This window comes from Telopea speciosissima, chromosome 8 (assembly GCF_018873765.1).
Source record: "Telopea speciosissima isolate NSW1024214 ecotype Mountain lineage chromosome 8, Tspe_v1, whole genome shotgun sequence".
Classification (NCBI taxonomy): domain Eukaryota; kingdom Viridiplantae; phylum Streptophyta; class Magnoliopsida; order Proteales; family Proteaceae; genus Telopea; species Telopea speciosissima.
This window is the reverse complement of record NC_057923.1, coordinates 32,938,515-32,965,980: the sequence shown is the minus strand read 5'-3', so window position 1 is coordinate 32,965,980 and position 27,466 is coordinate 32,938,515. Positions and strand designations below refer to the sequence as shown.

The window sequence follows — 27,466 nt, the reverse complement described above, 5'->3', positions numbered from 1 at the left end:
TGAAATACAACATTTCTGCATCCAAAATGTTTCATCGGCTACTGACAACCATTTAAGTTATTACTTACCTCCAATTAATAATTCAAAACAAAAGGGGAGTCCCAAGGGATGCAAGATCATGGTACTAATTAAAAGGATTATCTTTCATTTGCTATGTTACCAAAAACATCTGAATTCCAAACTCGTAAAAAATTCATAAAAGCATAAAGGCTAGATTTGGTATGATTTCTATTTCAATTTTGGATTGATTTGATTAAATAGTCAACAAATAGATTTTTTATCAAGAAATTTAAATTGTTTTGATTGCATCATGGGTGGTGATGGGAGGAGGGGTAGTGACGGTGGTGGTGGGGTGGTGGCGGTGGTGGTGATCGTGGTGATGGTGGTGGTGGTGGTGGCGGTGGCGATGGTGGTGGTGGTGGTGATGGTGGCAGGGTGGTAGTGGCGATGGTGGTGGGGAGGTGGTGACGTTGGTAGTGGGGGGATGGTGGTGGTGACATCAAGAGATGAAGAAGTGTGGTATTTTATTTTTAACATGCAATTACTGGTTTACCCATCAAATTAACCATGTGCTCATTAAAGAGCAAGAGTGAACTAAATTTCAATTTCAATTTCAACATTGAAAAAACTCAGAAATTTAAGAGTTTTTATTCCATTTTATTTCTATTTCTCTGAAATAAGGTGCAAAAATCAAATCAAACAATTTCCGAAAAAGAAATCACCCCATGAAATTGAAATAGAAATGATACCAAATCAGAAATAAGCTTACAAACCAGATTCTGAGATTTGTATGATAACAATTCTGTTTCACTATTTCAAAAAAAATAATAGGAATTCATTTGTTAACACCGGTTCATTTTTTTTCTTGGAAATGAACCAGGACAAATAAGTTGCTAAGAAAAAAAAAAAAAATCTAACTTGAAGCTTCGTTGTCCCGAAAATAAAAGGAAGAAATAGGGGAAAGAGTTGTTCTTTAATGAGCGAGCACATGGTTAATTTGATGGGCAAAGCTGTAATTTCATGCTCAAACCACCTCCACCACTGCCACCACCGTCGCCACCGCTACAACCTCTACCATCACCACCACCACCTCCACCACCGTTATCTCCACTGCTACAACCTCCACCATCACTACCACCTCCACCACTGCCGCCGCTACAACTACAACCTCCACCACCGCAACAACCTTCAGTATCACCACCATTACCGCTGCCACCACCATTGCCACCACCTCCACCAAATTTTTGGGTATTCAATGACATTTTTGAAAATAAATAGTTCTAGAAACAGAAATTATTGTGCATGCAAACGTGTTTCTATTCCTTTTTTGGCTCAGAAATAGAAATTTTTCATGCATTACCAAACATGTTTTTTTGTTCAGAAATTTGGCCTAGTAATAGAAATACAAAAGTCATTTCTGGAATAGAAACATGGCCCAGAAACAGAAGTGTCAAACCCTTAGGATTTCCGTTTCACTTTACAAAACTCGAGAAACTTCAATGCTTGAACCGAACTACTTGGAAATGAAATACTTTTTAGTAGTATATAGAGGGCTCAATTGCATCTACAATGGATCATGATCGGAGTCACAATTGACAGGGACTCAATGGAATAGAAAGCTACCTGAAAAAAACAAAAAGGGAAAGATAACACCACTCGGTCCCACACCCCTTCGGAACCCCAAAAATGACCAGGGGTTCGACAATCATTTCACGTGCCCCTATGTCAGTTCACAGAGGCAGGGTCTAGCGCAACCAGTTGGAGTTCTTTCTCCCAAAAAATAAACATTAAAATAAAATAAGGGTACATGTTCGTGCAATGCAATTTCTTTTTTTTGCAGGAGGGGGAGGGGGATCCCAATGAATTCAAATGATTGGCAGTGATTGTTTTAAGGAATTTATTATGAGACGAACTTGGCAATGATGGCTATGATTTCAGATCTATTTCGTTCATTAAAATTGATAAGATTGTTATTCTCAGCTGTGAAATTTGCATCAGATGCCTGGGGGCTACATGGAAATTCTATCCCCTATTTTATGCTTGAAAAAAATAAAAAGAATAGCCAACAAATTGGACATACAGATCTCTGCAAAACAAAGTTTTACCCCCAGATTGTTTTTCCGCAAAATTTTCACTACTACAGAAAAAAGGGAGGGGGTGGAAGGAGCCAAAAGTCCAAGAGTCTGCGGTACCAACAAACGTCTCCGCAGTTTTATGATAAAAACTGAAAGGCTTTGGTGCTTCAGTCTGTCAAAACTTAAAAACCATCTGCTCTGTGTATCCAAGTTGTTTTAGTAGACCTGAGAGCTGCAAATATAGAAGATATAATACATAAGAAACTTTTTTCAGTAATAACGAATCAGCACACATAAGAGCATAAAAGGTCTTCACATACCTCCCCTTGTGTCCGATCTTTATTTTTGTCGCCAGAGATGTGTTTCATCATTCCAGGTGGGCCGCATACCTAGAAGGGAACAGTGGACAAAATAGTGGCAGGCTTTAGATTGAATTCTCAATGAAGTGTGCAGCATAGGATCAGATCGCCTTTGTTCTACATATGATTGATGCATCAATATTTACAAACTACTTAAGGTTTTGGGGTTCCAAGATATCTCCACATGTATCTCAACTTGCAACTTGCCCAGTTGAATAGGATGCCATCAAAATATTTTTTTTTTTTTTTTTTTCGGGAGATTAGGATGTCAGCAATCTGTTCATGAAATCAAAGCATATTTTGGGCATTAAGAAAGCATGTTTTGTTCATGCAATTGTTACGAAACCAGGAAAGGCTTATCAATAGCATGCCTTCCATCAATGAGTACATTTTGGAGAATATCTTAGAAAGCTAATAAAAAATAACATCAAAACTTATGGTGAATTTCCTCATTGGCATGGGTATTAAGATAACGTTTGACGTCATGCATATTTTGGGCGTCACAGGCAGCATCTAATATCCTTCAATTTGTACTCTTGATGTTTTCCCCCATGATCTCCTCTTAGAGACCTCTCAAATCTTATGGAGGATTAATACAGGGGTCCTTAAATATAATTAATTCTTTCAGACCACCGTTAGACTCAGAGTGACCACCCGCAAAACAAAATGGTTTTGGGGGGGAGGGGGAATTGAACTCTATGAGACCTAATCTCTCATTGTTCCTCAATAGCTCAGTGGTAGAGCTGTCAGCTGCTAACCAACTGGTCGTATGTTAAAATCCTACTTGAGGAGATCTACACTGAAATAGTAATCCAATTTTTGATAGCAACCATCAAATTTAGCATTCTTTAGGGTGTTGAATTGAAACAGTGAGCAGTGAAAAGAAAATATTCCACTGCTCAAACTGTAACATCCTGCCATTTTGTTTCTTCACAAAGTAAGAAGATAAATTTATCTTATCAAAATGGCCAGAAAACCCAAAAAGATGTCAATATTGGATGCAGCATATCTTCAGTACAATTGAGATGAAATGCTCCCTTGAAATTGGTTTGATGTTAAAGATTGATGAACTAGTGAAAAGCTGCTGAGCATTGAGCACACAAAGTGAAAATTACTACTTACAACGACCAATGTGTCTTCAGCAGGACCAGGCAAGCCTTTCATAACCATATCCTTTGAAACAAAACCTTTACCTCCTCTCCAATTCTTCGAAGGATTATCTACTGTGTAAAATACCTGGTATTTCCCAGAAAAAAATGCTTAGCTCTTTTTTGAAAACAATGAAACCAACTCCAGGACTCAAAACCACAAATGGCATGCCAGTCAGTAACAGTAGCTACCTTCAGATTAGGATGGCTTGTTGCAAGTGTGTCAAGTTTTTCTTTGAGTAGTATGTCATCTGGGGATACGTTAGCATAAATCAGAGACACCTGAAAGAACAAAAAGCCATCACGCTTAGTGCTACTACTCATGAATCAAACCAGACATTTTGAGCAGAAAAATGATTGATTGCACTCGTCCAATCTACAAAGCTGTTTTTCAGCAAGTGCCAAATGTATTATGAAAGCCTGACAACGCAAAAATAGTAGATTGAACAGTAACACTGATGAAAGAAAGCGGGTAAATTTAATCAAAGATGCCATTCTATAGTAGTCCACAAAATGGTGACACTTATATGGATCTACTATTGTACTAACTACAACAAATTTTCTTAGCCAATCTGGCAATGGACAGAGAGATCTTGGAGATGTTTTTTTTTCATGAAAGATCTTGGAGATGTGAGAGTTGAGCTCTAGTTCAAAAATTACAGAACCCCAACAATGACTTCTCAAATCCATCCAGGACCATTTCTTCTATTGAACTTGAAACAAAACTGTTTTTAGTAACTGTAGAAGGAAGAGGGATATGGACGGGTCCACATGCATCCCAATCTGGATTGGCCAAACAAATGGTGGAGTTGTCTGGATTCAGACACTGATCTGGATTGGGTGATCCAGACGAGGAACATTGTTGTCTGGATTACCCAATGAGATAGTTCCTCATGTAAAATGAGTACCTGTGTACAACTTCCTTGGCTGTAAAGTCTACCCGCTCCCAAATTAGATTCCGCACCCAAAGTAAGACAAGAAATAGTACACAAATCCCTAGAAGTACTCTGAAATTATACAAGGACTACCATTCTTTATTTAGACCCACTTTATAGCAGACACAAGAGTTTACCTGTGTGGTGTCGTCAGGATTCTTCACAATAGCATCAATTATTTGCAGCATTGGTGTAATGCCAGAACCCCCTGCAATCTGGGACAAAAGAATATCTCTAAACATTAGGCGGACATGCCCATTAAGTTTCTTCAGTTGGTATATATATATATATAAAATAGTCCAAAATATGCCATATGGAAACTTAGATGGCACCAAGAAAAGGTCCACCTATACGCAACTTTACCCTCTACTCAGCCATTAAGTTTCAGCTAAAATGCAATTTGCTATATGGAAGGATAAATTTTTACAAAATAAATGCAAATATCAGCATTTTGAAATGGAAAAGGTTTTAACGGCTGATAAACAAGGAGAATTTCCATTACCTGTATTGTGTTAAAACAGAGTATAAAGAAGACTGAAAGAGAATCAAGGCTTCCCGCCAGTAACCAGAATCCCTCTGCCAAGCCTCACACCATTATCCACTGATTCGCACAGCTTACTTGGAATAAACCAATCTCATAAACCTCCATATCATATGTGGCTAAAGGGCCCTGGAATGCGTTGATAGCAACTTAAAACAAAATCCTACCTTAAATAGGAGTCTTCCTTACCCAAGTAACTATTACAATTTAGCTGAAATAAAAATAAGACTTAAATAGACTTTCCCAATTAAAATAGGAAAGAATTAAAATCAAACTACAAAGCTGATTAGGCTCCCACAAACTCATTATGGAGCTGGACCAGTATTTATTCTGGTTCGATGAACCTGGCTCCCTTTCTTAACAAGGTCCTTGCTGCTTATTCGGTTGGATCCTCCTTTGAATTCCACTCAAATGTCCCAGTCATCAGGGAGATGCCTCATGAAAGTGTTTCAGGATCTATATGCTACCAGTACCAAATTTTGGGTCGCAACCTTACTTCTATCAACCTTATTTCAAAGAAAACTGGAGTAGAGATTTTAAGCCTGTCGGGTTTGAAGCATTTACAAAGTAATCGCTGAGGTGCTGGGTACTAAATTAAGAGGTGCATGACCATCTTATTTCTAGAACACAAGGTGCATGTACTACAAATCAAGATTTGCAAGGAAGAGGGAATTGTCTCACGCATCACCTATAAAACATATCATGAGTCACGATTAAGTGCAAGAAAGCTGCCATTTTTTATTTTGGCTGGCCAAAAGGAAGGAAAATCTTGTTACAGTACCAGCAGCGATATCTTAGCCTCTAGAACTGGAATAAGACAAAGAATTTTTTTAGAATCAGGTAGAACCAGCCCATTAGGAAGCCCATGAATCACTTTGCTTTTGGGCTTAAGGAAGGAAAATCTTGTTACAGTACCAGCAGCGATATCTTAGCCTCTAGAACTGGAATAAAACAAAGAATTTTTTTAGAATCAGCTAGAACCAACCCATAGGGAAGCCCATGAATCACTTTGATTTTGGGCTTGCAATGAATAGAATTCAAAGAGGAAGCCATGCAGCATACATGTCATACACGGAAGAACATATAGTGTGTTTCTGACCATAGATTGGCATAATCATATGTATACACTATACAGTCAGTAACAGTTCCCCAATACCCCCTCCCCCGACAAAAAAAAACTATGGTACTAAGTCACCGACAAAGTTTGTCTGGTAAAAATATCTCTTAATAAATCACTTCTGAATTATAGGAAAGGAAAAAAAAAACAAAAATAAAAAATCAGTCATCGAGTATGGGATGGTTCTAAAGAAAGAAGATACGACCAAAATAACTAATGGAGAGAACAAAAATCTTGTTTTCTCAAGCCACACTTAAAGTTCTTCAATTTTTATCCCTACTAGATTGTTAAGAGTGGTTTATGAAGGCCAAAAGAGGTCTCGGGATTAGCGTCTGACGCTAATCCCGAGAATCTCAATTAGTCCTCTTTTGGTTAGTTTTTTCCTTATTTGCCCCCAACCCTCCTTTATATGAATTCTCTTTATATCGTTGATATAGTTATGTGATTCTAAGGGCCGCGCTGCAGCATTCTTCTTCCCTCTTCTTCTCCTCTTCTTCTCTTCTCTTCTTCATTATTATTGCAGGTTACATGGTATCAGAGCCACGTTCATAGGCCTGCGCAAGTCCTTTTCCCCTCTTCTCTTTGTTTCTTTTCTTTTTCTTCACTTTTATCTTCTGCGATTTCTGATTAGCCTTCTCAGAGGTTCTCGAACCTAAGGAAGGGGGTGATTTTTCACCCTGCGTTTCTGTTATTGATATTTGTTGGTGGTTGTTGGATGAACATGAAGTAAATCTGCTCTATCAAATTAAAAGCAGATTTGTTGGTTGTGTGTGATGGTGTTTATGATCGTTTGATGTTGCTTGTGGGTGAGATTATGCTGACCTGATTTTTTCTTGGGTTGATTGTGGAAGAAAAGTGATTCAGTTGAGGTGATATTTTTTTTCTGTTTGGTTGCTGGTCTGAAATTTTTGCTTGGGAGGATAAGTCTTCTCGGTGGTGGTGCCAAACAATTTGTACTTTGGCCTTATCTCGTATCTGAATTTTTTATTTGTGATCTTGCTTGAACACTATTATGGATGATGAACAAAAAAGTGCAGTGGTCACAGAGATTGTATCCTCTTCTGCCAATCGAATCACAGAAAAGAAGCTTGAAGGTATAACAAATTATCAGCAATGGAGAAAGATTGTGAACCTGGTTCAGACTGGTTGTGATCAACAAGCTCATTTGACAAGGACCAAGTGATGCAGGACATTTGGGGGCTGCTCCTAGTAGCCCTAGCCCAGGCCCAATTGGATACTCCAAGAGATACCATCTCAGGCCCAAGCCCAAGCCCTACCAGCCCTGCATTTAGTTTATTTTTGTTTTATCTTTTATTTTTAGAGTTATTTGGCAGTTATTGTTGTAGAAATAGTTATTAGGGGGCAGTTATTGCTGTAGAAGTAGTTGTTAGGGAGTTATTTTCTTCTTCTTTTTTTGATTTTGAGTTTTTAAAAGAATGTATTTTGAGAGGAATGAGAACAGAACAGAAAATAAAAAGTGCAGAATCGTTGGAATCTTCTTATTTCTTTAAGTCTCTCCTCTCTCTCCCCCCCCCCCCTCTTCTTCTTCTCCTACTGCTTCTTCTCTTTTCCCCCTGCAATTCTGATTTCCTTCCTATCTTCTCTTTCTCTGAGTCTTCCATAGACTCATCGGCACCGCTTACCAAGTCTTCTCTCCAACAACTCCAACCTTTCTTTTTTCTCTCTTATCACTTCAAATCCATCCCAATTTCTCAATTCCCAATCCCCCATTCCCTTCGTCATTTTTTGATTTATTTATAACTCTCTCTTCCTCTCGGAAATCGAAGGTTTTGGATTAGCCATTGGAGTATTGAACGTGATCTTCTATTTTGCACAGCTTTCAAACAAGATTTTGTTGTTTTAAACTGGTATCCCAGACAGAGGTGGGGGGGCAAAGCAGATGGCCATTGAACAATACTTCCAAGAGCCAGTTGCAGAAAATGAGATGGGTGGTGATGAGTCACAACTGCAGAAGTGGAAATCAGGCTCTGATGCTGCTACTACCTCAGACAACGTTACTGGCTGCTTCGACTGCAACATTTGTCTAGACTATGCACAAGATCCTGTGGTGACACTGTGGCCACCTTTTCTGCTGGCCATGCATGTACAAGTGGCTTCACTTCCAGGGTTCCTCCGCCGAACAGCATCAACGCTGCCCTGTTTGTAAGGCTGATGTTTCCCTCACCACACTGGTCCCCCTCTATGGTCGAGGCCATCTGCCAACAGAAGCAGAATCTGAAGGCAAAGGCTCCCATGGTGGCCTTAACATACCGCGAAGGCCTCCAGCATGTGGTGTTCATACACTGATAACTACTACATCGACTTCATCAGATCGGCAGCCTCATCGTAATCCTTACCAGTCCCAGCCACAACATGCCCATCAGCATCAGCAATACTACCCACAGCAATACAGGAACTATGCAACAGCGTCAACCCCATTATTTGGTATCAGAGCCCAAACCTGGGTGAATCCCTCTCTCAACTCCTCTTTTTTTCTTCTTCTTGAATTCTGTTCCTCTTCCCCTTCTTCTCGAGTCCTTCTTCTTCTCTTCTTCTATTCTCCTCTCCAGGTTCTCTATATTTCTCCTTTCCCCCTCCCTCCCTTGTTACTGTTGTCTTGTTATTTTTCTGCTACACAGAAGTTGCCATGAATGAAGATTGGTCGATTGAGGACTGCAAATTGACATCGATGGTTACTAATTTGATTCTTCCTTTCTATAAAACTCATGGTCGAGTTTTTTTTAAGCAAGGGAGAGTTGATGCAGGACATTTGGGGGCTGCTCCTACTAGCCCTAGCCCAGGCCCAATTGGATACTCCAAGAGATACCTTCTTAGGCTCAAGCCCAAGCCCTACCAACCTTGCATTTAGTTTATTTTTGTTTTATCTTTTATTTTTAGAGTTATTTGGCAGTTATTACTGTAGAAATAATTATTAGGGGGCAGTTATGCTATAGAAGTAGTTGTTAGGGAGTTATTTTCTTCTTCTTTTTTTGATTTTGAGTTTTTAAAAGAATGTATTTTGAGAGGAATGAGAATAGAACAGAAAATAAAAAGTGCAGAATCGTTGGAGTCTTCTTCTTTCTTTAAGTCTCTCCTCTCTCTCCCCCCCCCCCCTTCTTCTTCTCCTACTGCTTCTTCTCTTTTCCCCCTGCAATTCTGATTTCCTTCCTATCTTCTCTTTCTTTCTTTCCCTCCCCCATTACCAAGCCTGAGAATGACACAACTTGGGCTACCGTTGATGCTCGAATTCTTGGCCAGATGTTGAATTCAATGGAGAACAACATAGTTAACCTCGTTACCCACATCGATACAATGAAAGAATTGTGGGATTATTTGGGGGTGTTATATTCTGGCCAAAATAACTTGTCAAGGATTTTTGAACTCTCTCAAGAGTTCTATCGCACTGAGAGGAAGGGTCGTTCTGTCACTCAATACTTTGCTGATTACAAGAGAATGTATGAAGAATTGAACTCCCTTCTTCCTATCTCGGCTGATGTGAAACAGATGCAAAGTCAAAGGGAACAATTGGCTGTCATGGGTTTCTTAGGAGGTCTTGGACAGGAGTTTGAGTCAGTTCGATCTCAAATCCTTGGGGATGCAACTGTTGCCATGCTAACTGATACATTTGCTTGGGTACTTCTAGTATCCCGGGATGGCTCTAAGGAGCCTACACCTGCTATTGAGAATTCTGCCCTGTTATCACAATCAGGGACTAGGAATTTTGCACGAGGAGATAGTGGCAATCGTGGTGGAGGCCATGGTCGTGGTGGTGGCACCAGTGGCCGTGATGGTAGCTATGGCACAGGGAAAACCCAAAACCAGCAAGGTTTTGGTCAGTCTAGTACTTCTTCTGATGGCTCAGGGTTTGTTTGAACATGTCATCATTGCGGCCAGCCTGAACACATTCAGAGATTTTGTTGGAAACTTCATGGAAAACCTCCCCAGCAACAATTTGCTAATTCAGCTACTAGCAGTGAGTCAGCCCCACAAACTCAACCATCTGAAAATAAGGTAGTGGTCATGACAGAGGAGGAATGTACCCGCTACAATCAGTTCCAAATGTCTCGGCCTACTTCCTATCCTACTTTAGTCAAGACAGGTAATGCCACTGCATGTCTCTCAGCTACTTCTCGTCCCTAGATTATTGATTCAGGGGCTTCCGATCACATGTCTGGGATGTCAGGTATATTTTCTTCTTTGTCCCCATCCTCTTATAGTGTTACTTTGGCTGATGGGTTCTTAGTTAGAGTTAAAGAGGTTGGTACTGTTCAACCCAGTTCTTCGTTATCTCTGTCCTCTGTTCTCTAGCTTCCTAATTTTCCATTTAATCTTATGTCTGTTAGTAAATTAACTAAAACCTTTAACTGTTCTGTGACCTTTTATCCTGATTCATGTGTCTTCCAGGATCTTGCTACGAGGAGGACGATTAGTAGAGGACGGGAGTCAGAGGGGCTGTATTTATTGGATGGTTCTTCACTTGTGGCTTGCACCAGTGTTGCTTCCCCTCATCAGATTCATTGCCGGCTTAGTCATCCTTCTTTGGAGAGTCTTAAAAAATTAGTTCCTACTTTTAGTTCTTTATCTAGTCTGGAGTGTGAGTCTTGTCAATTTGGGAAACTCCATCATGTGAGTTACCCACCTAGAGTCAATAAGCGTTCAACATTTCCTTTCTCGTTAGTACACTCAGATGTTTGGTGTCCATGTCCTGTTACTTCTAAGCTGGGTTTCAGATATTTTGTTACATTTGTTGATGACCATTCAAGGGTCACATGGTTATATTTAATGAAAAACATATCATAATTATTCTCTATCTTTTGTGCATTTATCTCTGAAATCCAAACTCAATTTGGTGTGTGTGAAAATTTTGCACAGTGATAATGCCAAACAATATTTTTCTTCCTCTTTTTCTTCTTTTATGGTTCAGCGTGCCATTATCCATCAGTCTACCTATTCGAACACACCACAACAAAATGGTGTGGCAGAAAGGAAGAATTGTCATCTAATGGAAGTTACTCGTTCCTTTCTATTTGAGATGAAAGTTCCTAAAGTATTTTGGGTTGATGCAGTGATGACAGCTTGCTATCTTATTAACCGCATGCGCCATCATCTGTTTTGAAGGGGGTATTCCAACGAGTCTTTATTTTCTTTGCCTCCACAAGTTTTTGGGTGTGCGTGCTTCATTCGTGATCATCGGCATGGGCTGTCCAAATTGGATCCTAAGGCCATTAAATGTTTCTTTCTTGGATATTCTCGTACCCAGAAGGGATATCGTTGTTATTCTCCTCTGTTGCGTAAATATTTTATCACTTCTGATGTCTCTTTTTTTGAGTCTGCTCCATACCATACTGAACCAGTTGATGCGTCTAGCTTGGATGATACTTTTCCTGTGTGTATTATTTAGTCTTCTTTGCCACAGGGTCCATCCTCTTTGCCACAGGGTCCTGCTCCAACTTCTCGGAATCATCCTCCCACTACTCATGTGTATGTCCCTCAACCCACGGTGGCTGCTGCCCCCCCTGAACCGTAAGTTGCTGCTGTCCCCCCTAAACCGCAAGTAGCTGCTGCCGCCCCTGATCCACCTGTAGCTACTGCCCTTCCTGTTCTCACGGACTCTACCATGTCTTCTTCCACTGCAGATCATACTGTAAGTACAACTCCCCTTCTTCCTATTATTTCTGATCTTGATCTACCTATTGCCCAGCGTAAAGGTACTCGATGTTGTACTCAACATTCTATTTCTAATTTTGTTTCTTATTCTGGCTTGTCTACTAGTTTTCGTTCCTTTTTGTCTACTGTTGAAACTCATCCGCTTCCTAAGTCTTTATCTGAGGCATTATCTAGTGTTGGCTGGAGGACAGCTATGGATGAAGAATTATCGGTGTTGAGAGAGAATCACAAACTTGTTCCTCTACCCCATGGTAAAACTGCTATTGGTTGCCATTGGGTTTATGCTGTTAAAGTTAACTTTGATGGGTCTCTTGCTCGGTTGAAAGCGAGACTTGTGGCCAAGGGTTATGCTCAGGTGTATGGTGTTGACTACTTGGATACCTTCTCCCCAGTTGCCAAGCTTGCTTCTATACGCATTTTAATATCCCTGGCTGCCTCTCATCATTGGCCCTTGTTTCAGCTAGATGTCAAAAATGTGTTTCTCCATGGCACTCTGCAGGTGGAGGTATATATGGAGCAACCTCCTGGATTTGTTGCTTAGGGGGAGTCTTCTGATATGGTGTGGTGCTTGAAGAAATCATTGTATGGATTCAAACAGTCTCCTCGTGCTTGGTTTGGATGTTTCACAGAAGTGGTTCTTGAGTTTGGTCTATCTAGATGTGGAAGTAATCATTCCTTCTTCCACAGACAGTCAGGTGCAGGAAGGATTCTTCTGCTAGTATGTAGATGATATTATTATTATTGGAGATGACTCATATGGAATAAGAGAGTTGAAGTTACATCTCCAGCAGAAATTTCAGACCAAGGATTTAGGGAAGTTAAAGTATTTCTTGGGCATTGAGGTTGCTCAATCTTAGAAGGCCATTTTTCTCTCACAGCAAAAGTTTGTGTTGGACTTACTCACTGAGATAGGTATGCTTGGATCCAAGCCAGTTGACTCTCCTATGGTCCATAATGTGAAACTCACTGCTGAAGAGGGAGACATACTTGATGATTCAGAAAGATGTAGAAGGTTGGTGGGTAAGTTAAATTACTTAACAGTTACCCGACCTGATATTGCTTTTCCAGTCAACGTGGTGAGCCAGTTCCTTTCTTCTCCTCAGACCTCTCATTGGGATGTTGTTGTCAGGATTCTACGGTATCTCAAGAAAGCTCCAGGTAGAGAAATAGTATATCGGGATCATGGTCATACTAAAATTGAAGGTTTTTCAAATGCAGATTGGGCAGGGTCTCCAGTTGACAGGAGATCTACTACATGAAATTGTACGTTTGTTGGAGGAAATCTTATGTTTTGGAAGAGCAAGAAGCAGACCGTCGTGGCCAGATCTAGCACTTAGTCAAAATATAGGGCCATGGCACATTTGACATGTGAGCTGATGTGGATACAATAGTTATTGTTTGAGTTAGGATTTGATCCTCTGATTCCGATGCGGCTGTGGTGCGATAATCAAGCAACTATTCATTGCTTCCAATCCCGTCTTTCATGAGAGGACAAAGCATATTGAGATAGACTGCCATTTTGTTCGTGAGAAGATGCAGAGTGGCTTGATTATTCCAAGTCATGTTCGAATTGGTGAACAATTAGCTGATGTGTTTACCAAACCTTTAGGTTGTGGGCGGATTGATTACATTTGTAACAAGCTGGGACTGATAAACATATATGCTCCAGCTTGAGGGGGAGTGTTAAGAGTGGTTTATGAAGGCCAAAAGAGGTCTCGGGATTGGAGTATGGCACTAATCCCGAGAATCTCAATTAGTCCTCTTTTGGTTAGTTTTTCACTTATTTGCCCCCAACCCTCCTTTATATGTATTCTCTTTATTTCGTTGATATAGTTATGTGATTCTAAGAGCTGCGCTGCAGCATTCTTCTTCCCTCTTCTTGTCCTCTTCTTCTCTTCTCTTCTTCATTATTATTGCAGGTTACATAGATAATTAGACAGGTGAAAGATCTGAAATGTCATCTACATCAGATGTTTATATCCCCAGCTCAGGCTTGACTTAGATTTTTAAAGTTTGGTCCGAGCTGCGTTGTAATTCCCAACACCCGCAAGTAGCAAGGATAATGGAATCAGTGGACTCTTCCCATCCTACAACCCTGATTATCTGCAGTCATGGCTAAGGGTCAACCCGTTTTGCTCTTTCTTTTGGTTATATGAATTGTTTTTCTCTTTTCTTTTCCTATAGCCTTTGAGTAATGAAACATAGAAAATTAGTCTTGGGTCCATAGATGCCATTTCCTTACCATGCCAATGTTTTTCTTCATGTTGGGAGTGTATTTGAGTTTTTGAATTGGCCTGCAAATAGGAGTCCATAAAATAGTAAGAAGAAGCAACAGAGTAGTTTTCCAACTGATAACAGTGCATATGGAGAGGGTTACCCTTTAACGTCTAATACATCGCCTGGTTTTAAACTTGCAAAATACTGACTCATTTTGCCATCAGGATAAATCTGCACCATTTTATATTACAAAGCACTTCAATATACACAGATTAGGAGACTTGCTCTTCAAAGCAAGAACATTGATAAATAGGTGGAAGTAGAACTGGAAAGTCATGGAAGACATAAGTGGCCCACTGATAGTGGGATACCTTAATCAATAAATCAAAATATCCCTTGGCATCTGGATCCGATATAGGAGTATACCTGAATAAGAAAAAAACATACATAAGAAAATCTAAGCAACTCTTATGTTCAATTGAGGAAAAAAATGCTAAGTTATTTCTAAAAACACAATAGCATTAGCGTTGGGAATAATCCCACATTGGCAAACTCTAGGACTTTGGATGCCTTCATCTACCAGTTGGGCCTCTCCACTTAATAGCAGAAGCATTTGGTTTGGATACTTGAACATCGTATCAGAACTAGGAGGTCAGGTGTTCGATCCCACGTAGATGCAGGGAAGTATGTTGCTGTGCCCCTGTGTCCTCTACCCTTGGTGCGACACGCAGAGCCGTGAATGTCGCCATGCACATGCAGGGAGCCGTGTTGTTGTGCCCATGTCCTAACAGCTTGAGCTTTTGAGATAAGTGATTGTTACATGGTATCCAAGCCATTGGGCCCAGTGTTGTGTTGATACACACTTGTGTGTGATCACCCAAAAGAGGGGCCACACATGCCATGCGTACTCCACCAAAAAGCAAAAAGAAGGGCAACATGTGAGGAGTGTTCCCACATTGGAAAACTTTGGGAGCTTGGATGTCTTCATAAAACAGTTGGGCGTTTCCACCTAATAGCTTAATCTTTTGAGTTGGATACTTCAACAATTAGAACCAACAAAATTGTACACACACACACACGTGCGCAAGCAAAGAGAACTTTATGTAAATTTCCTGCTCCAAACATTTTTAAACTAAAGGACCATAAAAAACTCATATGACTAGGCATGGGATCACTTGATTTATGTGGTCATACGCCTATATAATTAAAAGTAAGACCATAAGACCATTACTACCATATACTAACCAAACTATTGACTCAATAACTAAGTAAAAGAAGGAGAAATGTTCTCTGTGGGGGAGTGTACCTCCTGTGCCCAGACACATGGGGGGCAAAATGACCGCCCTGCCCCCATGAAGGGTGGTAATGACCACCCTGTTGATGCCACTGTGTCCACTTGTGCAGGGGCCATACTCTCCCACAGAGAACTCTTGCTCTTAAAAGAAATACACCTGTTCCTCCCCTCAAGATGGACCAACTAGGACAAGACAAAAAACCATTATTGACTTGACTCTTACAAGCCCCAATAACAATGCTAACTTGCCATGGTTTGTTCCACACGGTTTTAGATCAGGCTCTTCTCTGGCCAATAGATGGCAGCATCATCGGGCAAGCAGATGGTGTTAGTGGGTAGAAGTTTAGTGAGACAATGGGACCAAACATGCAGACATGTTCATATCAACCACGTTATCATTTAAATAGAAAGACTTACGGGCGAAGCACATATTGCATCTTTCCTTCATCATCTTGTCCTTGTGGGGCCCTGCAGTAACGAGAGTATTAAATATGAGCAGACAATTCAAGAGATTTCATTCGTATAAGTCATCATACTCTATAAAAGGAACTGCCAAAATTAACTGAAGTAATTGCAAAAGTTCCTTAAATTAAAAAGGCAAAATGGCTGATATGCCGTTTGGAGTACCTTGTATAAAAGCATGAAGCAACATTTAGGCCCAACTTAGCAGTGGGGTCAAATGAAAACCTGCCATAATTTGAAAGATCAAATTAATGTTTGGAAATTTCGTTAAAGTTTAGATGATTAGGATGAACTACATAAACAAAAAAAAGGGGGTTACAGTAATTAATACACAATTTTGAACCCATCCCCAAACAAAAAAATACACAACAGTATTCAATAGGACCTATAACCATTAACTGCAATTCATGGCAAGGAAGCAAATACTGAATGGATAGTTGGATGAAACAAGATCCAAGATCCTATCAATCAGATTAAAGAACACGATGTATAAACTATTTGATCAAACTCCAAAGAACTCCATATTACAAGCCGAAATCCACAGAACCTCTAAAATTACTTTTTTTTTCAGGCACTTCCAGGATTTTTGAAAGAAATATCATATAAATCTAAATACTCCAATCACCCATCTCTTGATTTCAAAGTTCATCCTATCTCAAGAGCTATTATACATGATCTACAAACTGGATTGGAGCAGTTTGACTGTATGACACTGATGTCAATATTATGGCTTGATGGAATCAGCAATTTCTTGTGCCTCCACAATGGCCCCAAGACATCTTCCTTGGACAGAAAGTACTTTCATACCAAGAGCTTTCCAAGTAAATGTGCTATAAATAAAAAGGGCCCTTACCCCATGCTGGTCCTGCCTATGCGCAAAATAGCCACCCTCAAGACTCAAATCGGGCATTTGCCCTGGCAACCTGAACCTTTTACTACTGCACAATCTGTATAGGGTTCTTAAGGAAAAGATTAATAGAATAGAGAAATGTAAGAAAGGTGTTTACCCAGATATACTTAAAAGACCCACGATAGTGAATGTAAAAAGTACCTTCAAAACCACATAACAGAAGACAATATTCCATTTTTCCTTTAAAAAAAAAAAAAGGTAAATGAAATCACTTTTTACCCATGGGTTCCCTCAAAAACACCCACATTTTTTACTTCAGTACGTAAATCCATGACAAACTTCCCATCTACCCCAATTTTTCTATCCAAACCCCTGCTTAAAAATTAAAAAACCATAAGTACTAAACCAGCCTCTCTTACGAATCATGAAACTTCTCAACCTCATAGATTACCAAAACATTGAGTTCCAAAAGTCATTATAAATGCACGAAAGAAAGAAATTGCAATACAAAACTCCCACAAAAGTTTAATACTCTACTTAAGAAAAGATAAATATGAAGATGACAGAAAATTGCACCCTCAAGGCAACTGCTGAGATCACATTGTTTTCTCCTCTCTCCAGTACTTAGAGTTCCTTAGCTTATTCATTCTAGTTTTTAATTGGTATTGCTTAGTTGTTATTACATGGTTAGTCTGTCTATCACCTATATTTCTCTTTCATTCTCTTTTATTTTAATGGCGTTTATAGAAAACAGGGTATATAGGTTGAATGGTTATTTTCTTTTTCTCAATGGATTCAACTAATTCATTCTTAACAGGAAATGAGAAGGGCACCAAAAACTGTTCCTCTACATAACTAGATCCTTTGAAGCACTTGAATCAATAACATTCCTTTTATTGGTTGTTTTGACGTCTCACTAAACTCGTATTTAATGCATACAATACATTCAATACAAAGCCGAATGATATCAAAGCAATCCCAGGAGAGATCCACTGCACTAAAAATGCTGTAAACATATTTTTTTTTTTTTTAAAAAAAACTATTTGGTATTTTCACTCGTTTTCTCCCAACGTAAAAAATGAAGGCATCCTCCAATTGCTCTTTCATTTTGTCAAGTAAATGCCTTACCTTTGACACATCACCTGAAGTTGAAAAGTGAAAAGAAAAATGCACTCATACACATTTAAGGTATTAAATATGTAATTAACGACCATCATTTTTTGTCAGCTCCAAGCTATCTAACCAGCATGCCTGCCTCAAGCCTAGGAGCATGACATCAAGCAGTCTACCAATCTTTCACATGTATCTTGATGCAATTTCCTGATAGAATTGTGATTCATGAGTCATGCACCAGAAGCCAAATTACAGGGAACAAGGCTTGCATGACAATGACAATGATGACAGAGAAACTCAACTCAATACAACTAACATAGTAGGGTCGTAATCTGGATACATAATCAGATCTGTCCCGTTTATCATGGATACAGTTAATCTGACATCCTATCTGATTAAGATCCGATCCATTTATGGCCTATTTTATTAACAATCGGTCGGATATCAGTAAAGCCGTATCCAATCCGATTAATATCCGATCCATTTAAATTAAATATAAATATAAATATATAAGTATAATAAATATGTGCTACATCCATATATATATATATATATATATATATATATATATATATATATATATATATATATATATATATATATATATATATGGTATCATGTGTTTAAGATTTTATAAATGGAATTTAACACAATAAAGGGATTTGTGCCTCACTATACAGAATTGTAAGAAAGATGAGCTTATTTGCCCTAGGATAAGGTGGTGGAGTAATGTAAATGGAGTTCAACTAAGAACAACTCTACAGTAGGATCGATGGCAGGTTGCAGCAGAACATTGAAATAGAAACTAAACTCAGAATAAGTAACTTAGGGAATAAAAACCACAAAGCAAACCAGCAGCAGGAATGACTCCCAAGTTGCATCAAGTGGAGAAGATGTTGAGGGGACTTAATGCTCCAAAAATCAGCCTATTCTGATGGCTGGTTGTGAAGATATCAAGGATTGAAGTTGCAGCAGATCTGGGCATGAAAATCAGAACTGCAGATGAGCAGCAGCAGTCCTGTCAACAGTGTGCTTCAGCAGCAGTCTCTGTTGATGATTAAAAGACTGATTCTGGTCTTCACAACAGCTATGGCAGCAATTGATTGCAGTCTCTTAGTGGCAGCAGCAGCAGGTTGTAATCTCACAGCAGCAGTTAAGGTCAAGTGGGAAGTTGAAGACGAAGATGGATAGGGGAGATAGGGATAGGAGGGGTAGGCTATCTCAGCCTTGGGTCTCTCACCCACAGCTATCTCAGCTGTTGAACACAAATTCTTTCTCAGAATTGGAGGCAAGCATTGCTTGTAAATTTCATTAATCAATTGGCTCCTCTTTCTTTCAATGGGTGCCAATTTTATAGCTTAGGCCAGCTTACAAAATATAAAGTAAGAAAATAAAAACTTCCTAAAACCAAAATAGAAGGTAGGAAAATAGCAACTAATGGAAAATAGAAACTAGCTGAAATAGAAACTACTAAGGCTTTATAGGGCCAGCCTTCTAAACAAGTAAGGAAACAAAAATAGAAACAAACTGAGATTAGAAGCTACCTAATATACTTTCTAAAACTGAAAATAGAAACTAAACTATGGCAGCATTAGGAGAGAATCTTTCTCCACTTGATGGGCCCACAAGATCTTCTAAAAATCAATCCCAAACAAGGCAAATTTTGGCTTTGATGCTATTCACATGAACAGTGACATGAACAGTGTTTTAGTCTTCAACTTGGGTCTTCTAGAAGGATTCCCATCAAGGCAATATGGGCTGTGACACTGTTCAATTGAATACTAAAACGTGAACAGTAATTCCTGACTCTTCTCTTCTTCATGCTTCGATCTACATCATGGAGCTTATGGAGCCTAAAAGGAGATATTTTGAAATCATTTATTGACGAAGTGGTCAAACAAGGATAGTGGGACTTTAGGGAGAGCCTAATACGGTGTGGAATGAGATGACTACTTGTATTAAGAAGGTTGTTAAAGATATCCTAAGCAAATTGAAAAGAAAACGTTATTCCTCTAGAGAGACTTGGTGGTGGGATGATGAGGTTCAAGCAGCCATTAAGACTAAGAAAGCTAGTTTTAAGCCATGGGCAATGACTAAGATGAAGAAGATCTACAAAGATATAAATATGCCAGAAATGAAGCTAAGAAGATTGTGGGAAAAGCACGGTCAAAGAAATATGAAGATCTTTATAACAATCTGAGCGAAAAAGGGAGAAAAAACTATCTATAAGATAGCTAAAGTAAGGAAAAGGAAGAATAGAGATCTCAACCTTGTTAGATGTATTAAAAATGAAGATGGTAAAGTACTAACAAGGGATGAGGACATTAGGAAGAGATGGGAAGGTTATTTCTGCAGCCTACTAAATGAAGACACTTAGAGTAATAGTGTTCCAAAGGACTACATTATCCATCAAAACACCACATGTCAAAGATATATACGAAAAATTAGGGTGTCTAAAGTAAAAAAAAAAAAAAAAAAAAAAAAAAGCTTTAAGGATGATAAAAGTAGGCAAGGCACACGGCTGATGGCCTATATGAGGTCCCAATAGAAGTGTAGAAGAAATAGGAATTTGTGGTTTATTTTGGCTAACCAAGCTGTTTAACAAGATTATGAGCACAAGGAAAATGTCAGATGAATGGAGGAGAAGCATTGTGGTTCCGATTTACAAAAATAAAGGTGATATTCAGAACTGTAATAACTATAGAGGCATAAAACTTATGAGTCATACTATGGAATTATGGAAGAGAGTTATTAAAGTCTACCTGAGACAAGAAACTACTATTACAGAGAACCAATTTGGTTTTATGCCAAGAAGATCCACAACAGGAGCTATTTACTTAGGAGACTCATGGAAAGATTTAGAGATTCCAAGAAGGATCTCCATATGGTCTTTATTGACCTAGAAAAAGCTTATGACAAAGTCCCTAGAGAGTTAATCTGTACTAGAGAAGAGAAGTATTTCAAGTAAATATGTGATCATAATTAAAGATATGTATGATGGTACGATGACAAGTGCAAGAACTGTGGGGGATTAAGGTAGTGATCCCAACTACAACTAGGTTACATCAAAGATAAGCCCCTATTTGTATGCACTTATCATGGATGATTTAACCAAAGAAATTTAAGATGAGGCTCCTTGGTATAAGATTTTTGTTGATCATATTGTTTTGGTGGATGAGACAAAAGCAGAGATTAATGCCAAGTTGGAGTTATGGAGTTCAACCTTGGAATTAAAAGGTTTTAAGACAAGTAAAAAGATGACAGAGTATATGGTGTGTAACTTTGGTTACACTAAGACGGATAATGAGGTGGAGAAAATTGGAGAGGTGTGTCCTGAGTATTGTGTGATCGTGTATTCCTTTAAAATTTGAAGGAATTTTTATAGAACAATCATATGAATAGCTATGATGTATGGTGTGGAATGTTGGGCAGTTAAGAAGCACCATATTAATAAACTCAGTGTGGCGGAGATGAGGATGTTGAGGTGGATGAGTGGCAAAAGTAGGAAGGATAAAGTAAGCAATGATCATATCAGAGCTGATTTGGGAATAGCTACGAGAAAATCGTTTGAGGTAGCATGGCCATGTTCAACGGAGGACTTTGGATGCCCTAGTACGGAGGAGTGATTTGATTCAAATTGAAGGAACTAAAAGATCCCGGGGCAGACCTAAAATGACCTTAGGAGAAGTGGTAAGGAAAGACATGCACAGCTTAGGCTTGTATCATGTACGACCTCGAATAGAGATGATTGGAGGGCAAGGATCCATGTAGCCGATCCCATTTAGTTGGGATAAGGCTGAGTTGTTGTTGTAGTTGAAAGAAAGGGATTTGTGTAGAAAGATAAATGAAGGGTAAATAGGTAAAAGCAAATGTAAAAATAGGAGGTGAAATAGGGGGTTAAAAACACAGGCCATTATAATCAGATATGAGATTACTGGATCTTTATCCAGATATTTAAATGGATATGAATAGGGATATGGATTTTCACATTCGTCGGATACTTCAAAAGGGAATTGGGTATCTGAGTAAATTAACAGACCAAATATGGACATCACTACATCCAACCACAATTCATTCCATTACAGCCCTATGACAAAGCCCCACCCTAATAATTCCTGGTCAGTTAACAAATCCTAGTCAGACATCCACTGTATTTAAAGATTTTATTAACCCATATAAGCACTCAATATTTTCTTAACACTCCAATTCAAATCACTTTTGGCCTTCCCTTCATCCTCTACTCTCCTTACAAGAGCACCATATCATCCTATGGTGATAGTGGAAAAAGAATTAAAAATTGCAGCAACCAATGTATTACTACTATATAATGGAGAAATAACTCAGGTCAGTCAATTTAACCAAGGCATTCATTATTAAATAATTCAGCCAAGTACATCCATTTTTGTGCCTTGATGAGCAGGCAGACCTTACGAGTTGGTATGGCTTGAAACTGAATCAATCAATCAAGCTGCAAAAGCCATAGGTTCCCAAGTTTATAAAACATACGGGAAGTAGTTTTCTGTCCGGGATGCAGCCTACGCCAGCACTCCCATGTGTATCTCTCACCTCCTCAAAACAAGGGGACAGAGGTGTCTTTTCATATGGAGAGGAGAGAGATAGACTCATGGGAGTGCTGGCGTAGACCACACTCCCAGACAGAGTTCTTTTTCCCAAACATAATATACATCATCTTATAGAAATTGAGAAGTATGATTAAGAAAAGAGGATTAACCTGAATAACTTTGTGTTGTGACTGACCCGTGCACTTTCAAGTAGCTTAAACTCGACCCACTTATCTGGATTGAGTGCTGGAAAAGGAACAGAAGCTCCAAATGAGTGTATAAAGTAATGGTCAGGAACATATACAGTAGGGTACCATACAAACTCCAAGCTTCAAATTTTTGCATTAGGATTCTTAACGCAAGGACAAGCGCAAGATAAGACAGCAGGATTTTGGGATTTTGAGGCTTGTTAGTATGGGGGCATCATTTGAAAGGCACAAACTTTTCCTCTTAGTCAACAAATGACTGAGATTCCATACGTACAGACTTCCAAAGCATGATAAACTTTACAACAGGTCAGCACTAAGTGATTGTTTCAATTTGCATATATTTTACACATACTGTGAGGGTCTTTCTTCAGATTTCACATTCAAAAAATAAATAAATAGATAATACATTATGGAATCTGACCAAATTTTTCACCCGCTTCTTCATTACTGTGATCTAGCTGAACCTGCAATCAAAGGACTTTCACCTCTCAACATTCAATCAAATAACTTATTAAATGTAGATTACATAGACACTGAAAGATAAAAATAGATTCAAGCAAGATGGAAAGAGGCACCTAAATTCTAACATCCATGACTTAGAATATAAGAACAATAAAAATAGATACGCAAAATTAGGTCCAATGTTTAAACAAAATTTTTTATAAAATTACCCAAAATTTGATTAAACTCACAGATCAAAAATGGTAAACAAAATATGATTTGTCCATTTCGATTCACGGATTAAAATTGAATCTTGATAATGATAAAGACTATATAGTGGAATAAATAGAAATCAAGAATCTACATCTTCGAGATAAAAATGGCTTCATATTTCTTGACCCACGAATTCCACTAAATATTAATAATTCTCAATATCAACAGGAAACTAGCTCAAAAACCTACCAAGGTAATTCCAAAACTCTGAAAAGGTGTAACTTGCAGAATACTAAACTAAGAGGAACTAGAAATTAGTACATTACGTCATCATTTTCCTTTTTTTTTTTTTTAAGTAACTTCTTCTCTCACAGAAAACCAAAGGAAAGGAAAAAACCAATTTAACAACCATCCCTGATACCAAGGAGAATCAGAGCCAAAGAATGATATGAACATCAAAATCTAGTCAACTTTTCATCTCATTATTTATAGTTCACAAAACAATTATAAAAACACAAATACATAGAACTACCCAAATATACCCAGTCATTTTCAACAAGTTAAATTTGAAACAAGATGTTAGTTCTCATATCCTGGACTCCTTGCGATTCGCAACAAATTTTTTTCGAAAGATCGACACAGAAAGATATATGTCAAATAGACGTCAACCCATTCCTTTTATAACCATTTACATAATACTCAAAACATCCCAAAACTCGGAGAAAAAAAAAACAGACTTCCTTCAACCAAACAACCTTGAACCTGTCATATTAAAGACAGACCAGTTCATCTACAAGCAGTTCGGACAGAAAAAGACTAATCGCCCGAAGGAATTACCATATTCGGCGAAGAGTAATAGTAATATGAGATTCCACCAGAAAGAGCAGCGATTACTCCAAATGGAAGTCCAAAACCACCGGTATTCGATTTGGGTCCATCTTTGAATGCATTGTTCAATGCGACTGGAGCAGCCTTTGCTAATCTTCTGAGGAGCAGAGCCATTTCGATCTCAAAGAAGAAGAAGAAGAAGAGACGAAATGAAGTTACTCAACTTCAGCAGGCAGCTCTTATAGAAGAGATGAAGGCTGCACTCTAGTCAACTTCATAAGACAACTCTTGTTACACTTCCAAGTTCCAACTCATTTGGGTCTGGGAAATAGAAGTTACCAAAATAAAAATACGGAAATAAACAATTTCGATCCTCTGCTACCGCAAAGCCGTGCGGTTGACGTGTAACCCCAAAGGATCGAAATGACCATCCCACCCACTTCCCGAGCACCTTGACCGGGTGAAATCTACGTCCTGCCTGTGTGAGGCCACACGGCTGCCCTGCAGTGAAGCCAAAAATAAGGTTGATCCGTGACGTAATAGCATTCATTGAGGTTACATTAGCATCACAAGGGTATTTACGTCAAATAACTATTAAAGAAATTGAGTAATGAAAATCGATCAATTACCCGTGCCCTCTAGGTACGATTATGCCCTTTTGGTCCATCCAACCTAATAATGACAAGGAGTTTGGATCATAACTAGCAAAAACGACAGAGCAAAAAAGGGGGACAGTCATAAAAAAGGGAACCGTTCTATGCATGGGAGGGCAGGGGCCATGTAGGCGCATCAGTCAATGAACGCTCTAGCACATTAGGGGTAGAAATTCCACCATTCTTGGGGGTAGAGCGGTCATTTCTACTCCTAATGTGTCTAGGTGTGGCCTCTATGTCTCATGTAGGGAACTTTTCTCCATTTTAAAAAAATGACACTAATCTCATATGAATTGAGAAATTTTTACTTGAATACCTGTTTATAATGTTCAAAACAACTGTAACATCTAAAATTAATCCATATATATTCCACAACCCATTGTAAGTTCCAAGACATGCCATCTAATATCATTCAATATCAATTCCCAATTTAAACACCATAATGTCCAAAGTCTTGTTGAGCAATGTGGTTTGGCTATGTTGTTGCTCGTTGTTGTCAACACAGCCAACATACACATGGAGTGATGCATGTTCAGTTGGAGTTGGGAGTCATCGCTTTACAAACCCATTTCAATAAATGCATCAGTTTGTAGCTCAATTCCGATCCATGCATTGACCTTGAGTTGAAGGTAATATCATGAGAAATGTAACCCTTCAAGTTGTTATATCCAAAATATAACCACCCAATAGGATGGTACCACGTCGGGGGTTGACGACCCGAGATCGGGTGAATCATAGCCGAGATCCAAATCCATAAATAAAAAACCAAGTACAGCTTTAGTAGCCACGCAATCATCCATTCCCATATGGAAATTACTAAAAAAAGAAGTTAGAAGAAAGGAAAGAAAAGATCTCGCTCCTAAAAAGATCTCTCCAGGGAATATTCTCACAAAGAATGGAAACTACCATACGAGGACTCTCGCAAGAACCGCCTATCATCCATTCCCATATGGAAATTACTAAAAAATGAAGTTAGAAGAAAGGAAAGAAAGGATCTCGCTCCTAAAAAGATCTCTCCAAGGAATATTCTCACAAAGAATGGAAACTACCATAGGAGGACTCTCGCAAGAACCGCCTACTCCCTGGCTAAACGCTATGCTTAGGTATAACCCCTTTCAAAGCATCTTCACTATTCTCAATTGTTGCTTAAAAGATCTGACTTAGGCATCGGAGAGTCCCTCGCTGGAAAAAACTGGTTCTCTGGTGTCCATCTTGTTCTCTTGTGCAGGTCCAAGCCCAGGATGACTCTTGTTGAAGATTTTTTGACGCAACAGTTTGGCGCCGTCTGTGAGATCGATTGTCAAACATCTGACCCGCTCGAAACTCTACCTTAACAATGGCGAAATCAACGCGTGCTTAGCAAGAGGAGGAATTCGCCACCACCAGAAACCTCCTGTAGAGGAAAAAGAAGGGGACGGGGAGGGAAATCTCAACCCTCTTGAGAGAAAATGCCCGATACACACTCTCGTTGTCACTTGGAAGATGCTCCACTACCAATAGCTCCGCCAGAAACAGTGCCTCTAGACCCAACAGGGGAGGAAAGGCCATCCGAGGAACAGCTGCTGTCACCGCCGCTAGCCACAAACGCCCAATTCAAAGACCCACAACTTCAGATGTTAAAAACCAATGAACTAGTCAGGGGACTCATCCAGCAAAAAGGTAACAACAACATTGCCCCCGGCACCGCCGAACCTCTTACCACCACCCGGGGCTCAAGCCCTGCCAGAAAAAGGCAAACCAAGATCGGTCACGACGACCGACCGTGCCTAAAAGAACAGAAAGTCATACGGGATCATCCCACCCTCGTTGACAAGGACCGATCACCGCTCCTAGAGCAGAGACCGGACGATCTCTAGAAAGGACCTGGGAAAAACCACATGGACATGGCAAACCCATTCGGATCACTTTCGGGAGGACCAGAACTTACTACAGTGAAAGGAGCAGTAGCCGGTCCAGGACTAGTTGCACCTGTCATTCCATACAAAGCAGGGCGCAGGCAACAGAAAGGCATCCACAAACGATCGAGAGGAAGGCTGAAACAAACCGAGTCCGCTGCACCATCTAAGGATTCCCTCATAGGCCGAACAGAGTTCGAAGGCGAGACTCGAGCAAATCCCCAAACACCCTGACCAGAGCCAGGGGATATGCCCAGCCAGTCCCCACCCAACGGTCCCCGAGGCAACAAGAAGCGAAACACGAAGTCATGAACAATTTCAAAAAGAAACTCAAGGAGATCGACGAAAAGCTCAAGAATCTAGAACATGGGTCCACTGCAAAGGCGACGCTCATTCTGGGGGCCATCACTACTTGACGGCAATCATGAATGCAGAGCTCCCCCTAGGCGTCAAACTTCCAAGCTTCGACAGATATGATGGCAAGACGGATCCACACGACCACATCAGTTACGTCATCACCATGATGACCATGTACGGAGGATTAGAGGTGATAATTTGCGTGTGTTCCCCAGCTCCCTCAAGGGGGCAGAGACAACCTAGTTTTCCAGGCTCAAACCAGGATCGATAAATACTCTGGCCGAGTTTTGCACCGCCTTCATCGCCCAGTTTCTGAGTAGCATCAAGCAGAGGAAGACGACAACCAACTTGCTTGCGGTAAAACAACGGAGCGATGAATCCATCCAGGAATACCTCACGAGATTCATACAAGAGTTGCTCGACATCAAAGACCTAGATGAGGCCATGGCTTACAATGCCTTATACGGAGGAGTCTCTGACCACGACCTGGTCGTGTCTATGGCCTTAGAACCCCCAACCAACATGGGAGA

General features: G+C 39.6%; 1 protein-coding gene across 1 annotated transcript; it reads right to left on the bottom strand.

The window, feature by feature from the left end:
* Positions 1-2,128: 2,128 nt before the first annotated feature.
* Positions 2,129-24,297, bottom strand: LOC122670358 (NADH-cytochrome b5 reductase-like protein). The gene is made up of 13 exons (XM_043867200.1): positions 24,041-24,297; positions 22,971-23,013; positions 22,511-22,586; positions 15,981-16,040; positions 15,771-15,821; positions 14,431-14,485; positions 14,220-14,290; positions 14,085-14,136; positions 4,655-4,732; positions 3,775-3,864; positions 3,557-3,670; positions 2,396-2,464; positions 2,129-2,307 (listed from the first exon to the last, which is right to left on the bottom strand). Exons 1-13 carry the CDS (start codon positions 24,203-24,205, stop codon positions 2,251-2,253), a joined length of 981 nt encoding a protein of 326 aa, XP_043723135.1. The 5' UTR covers positions 24,206-24,297; the 3' UTR covers positions 2,129-2,250.
* Positions 24,298-27,466: the final 3,169 nt, after the last annotated feature.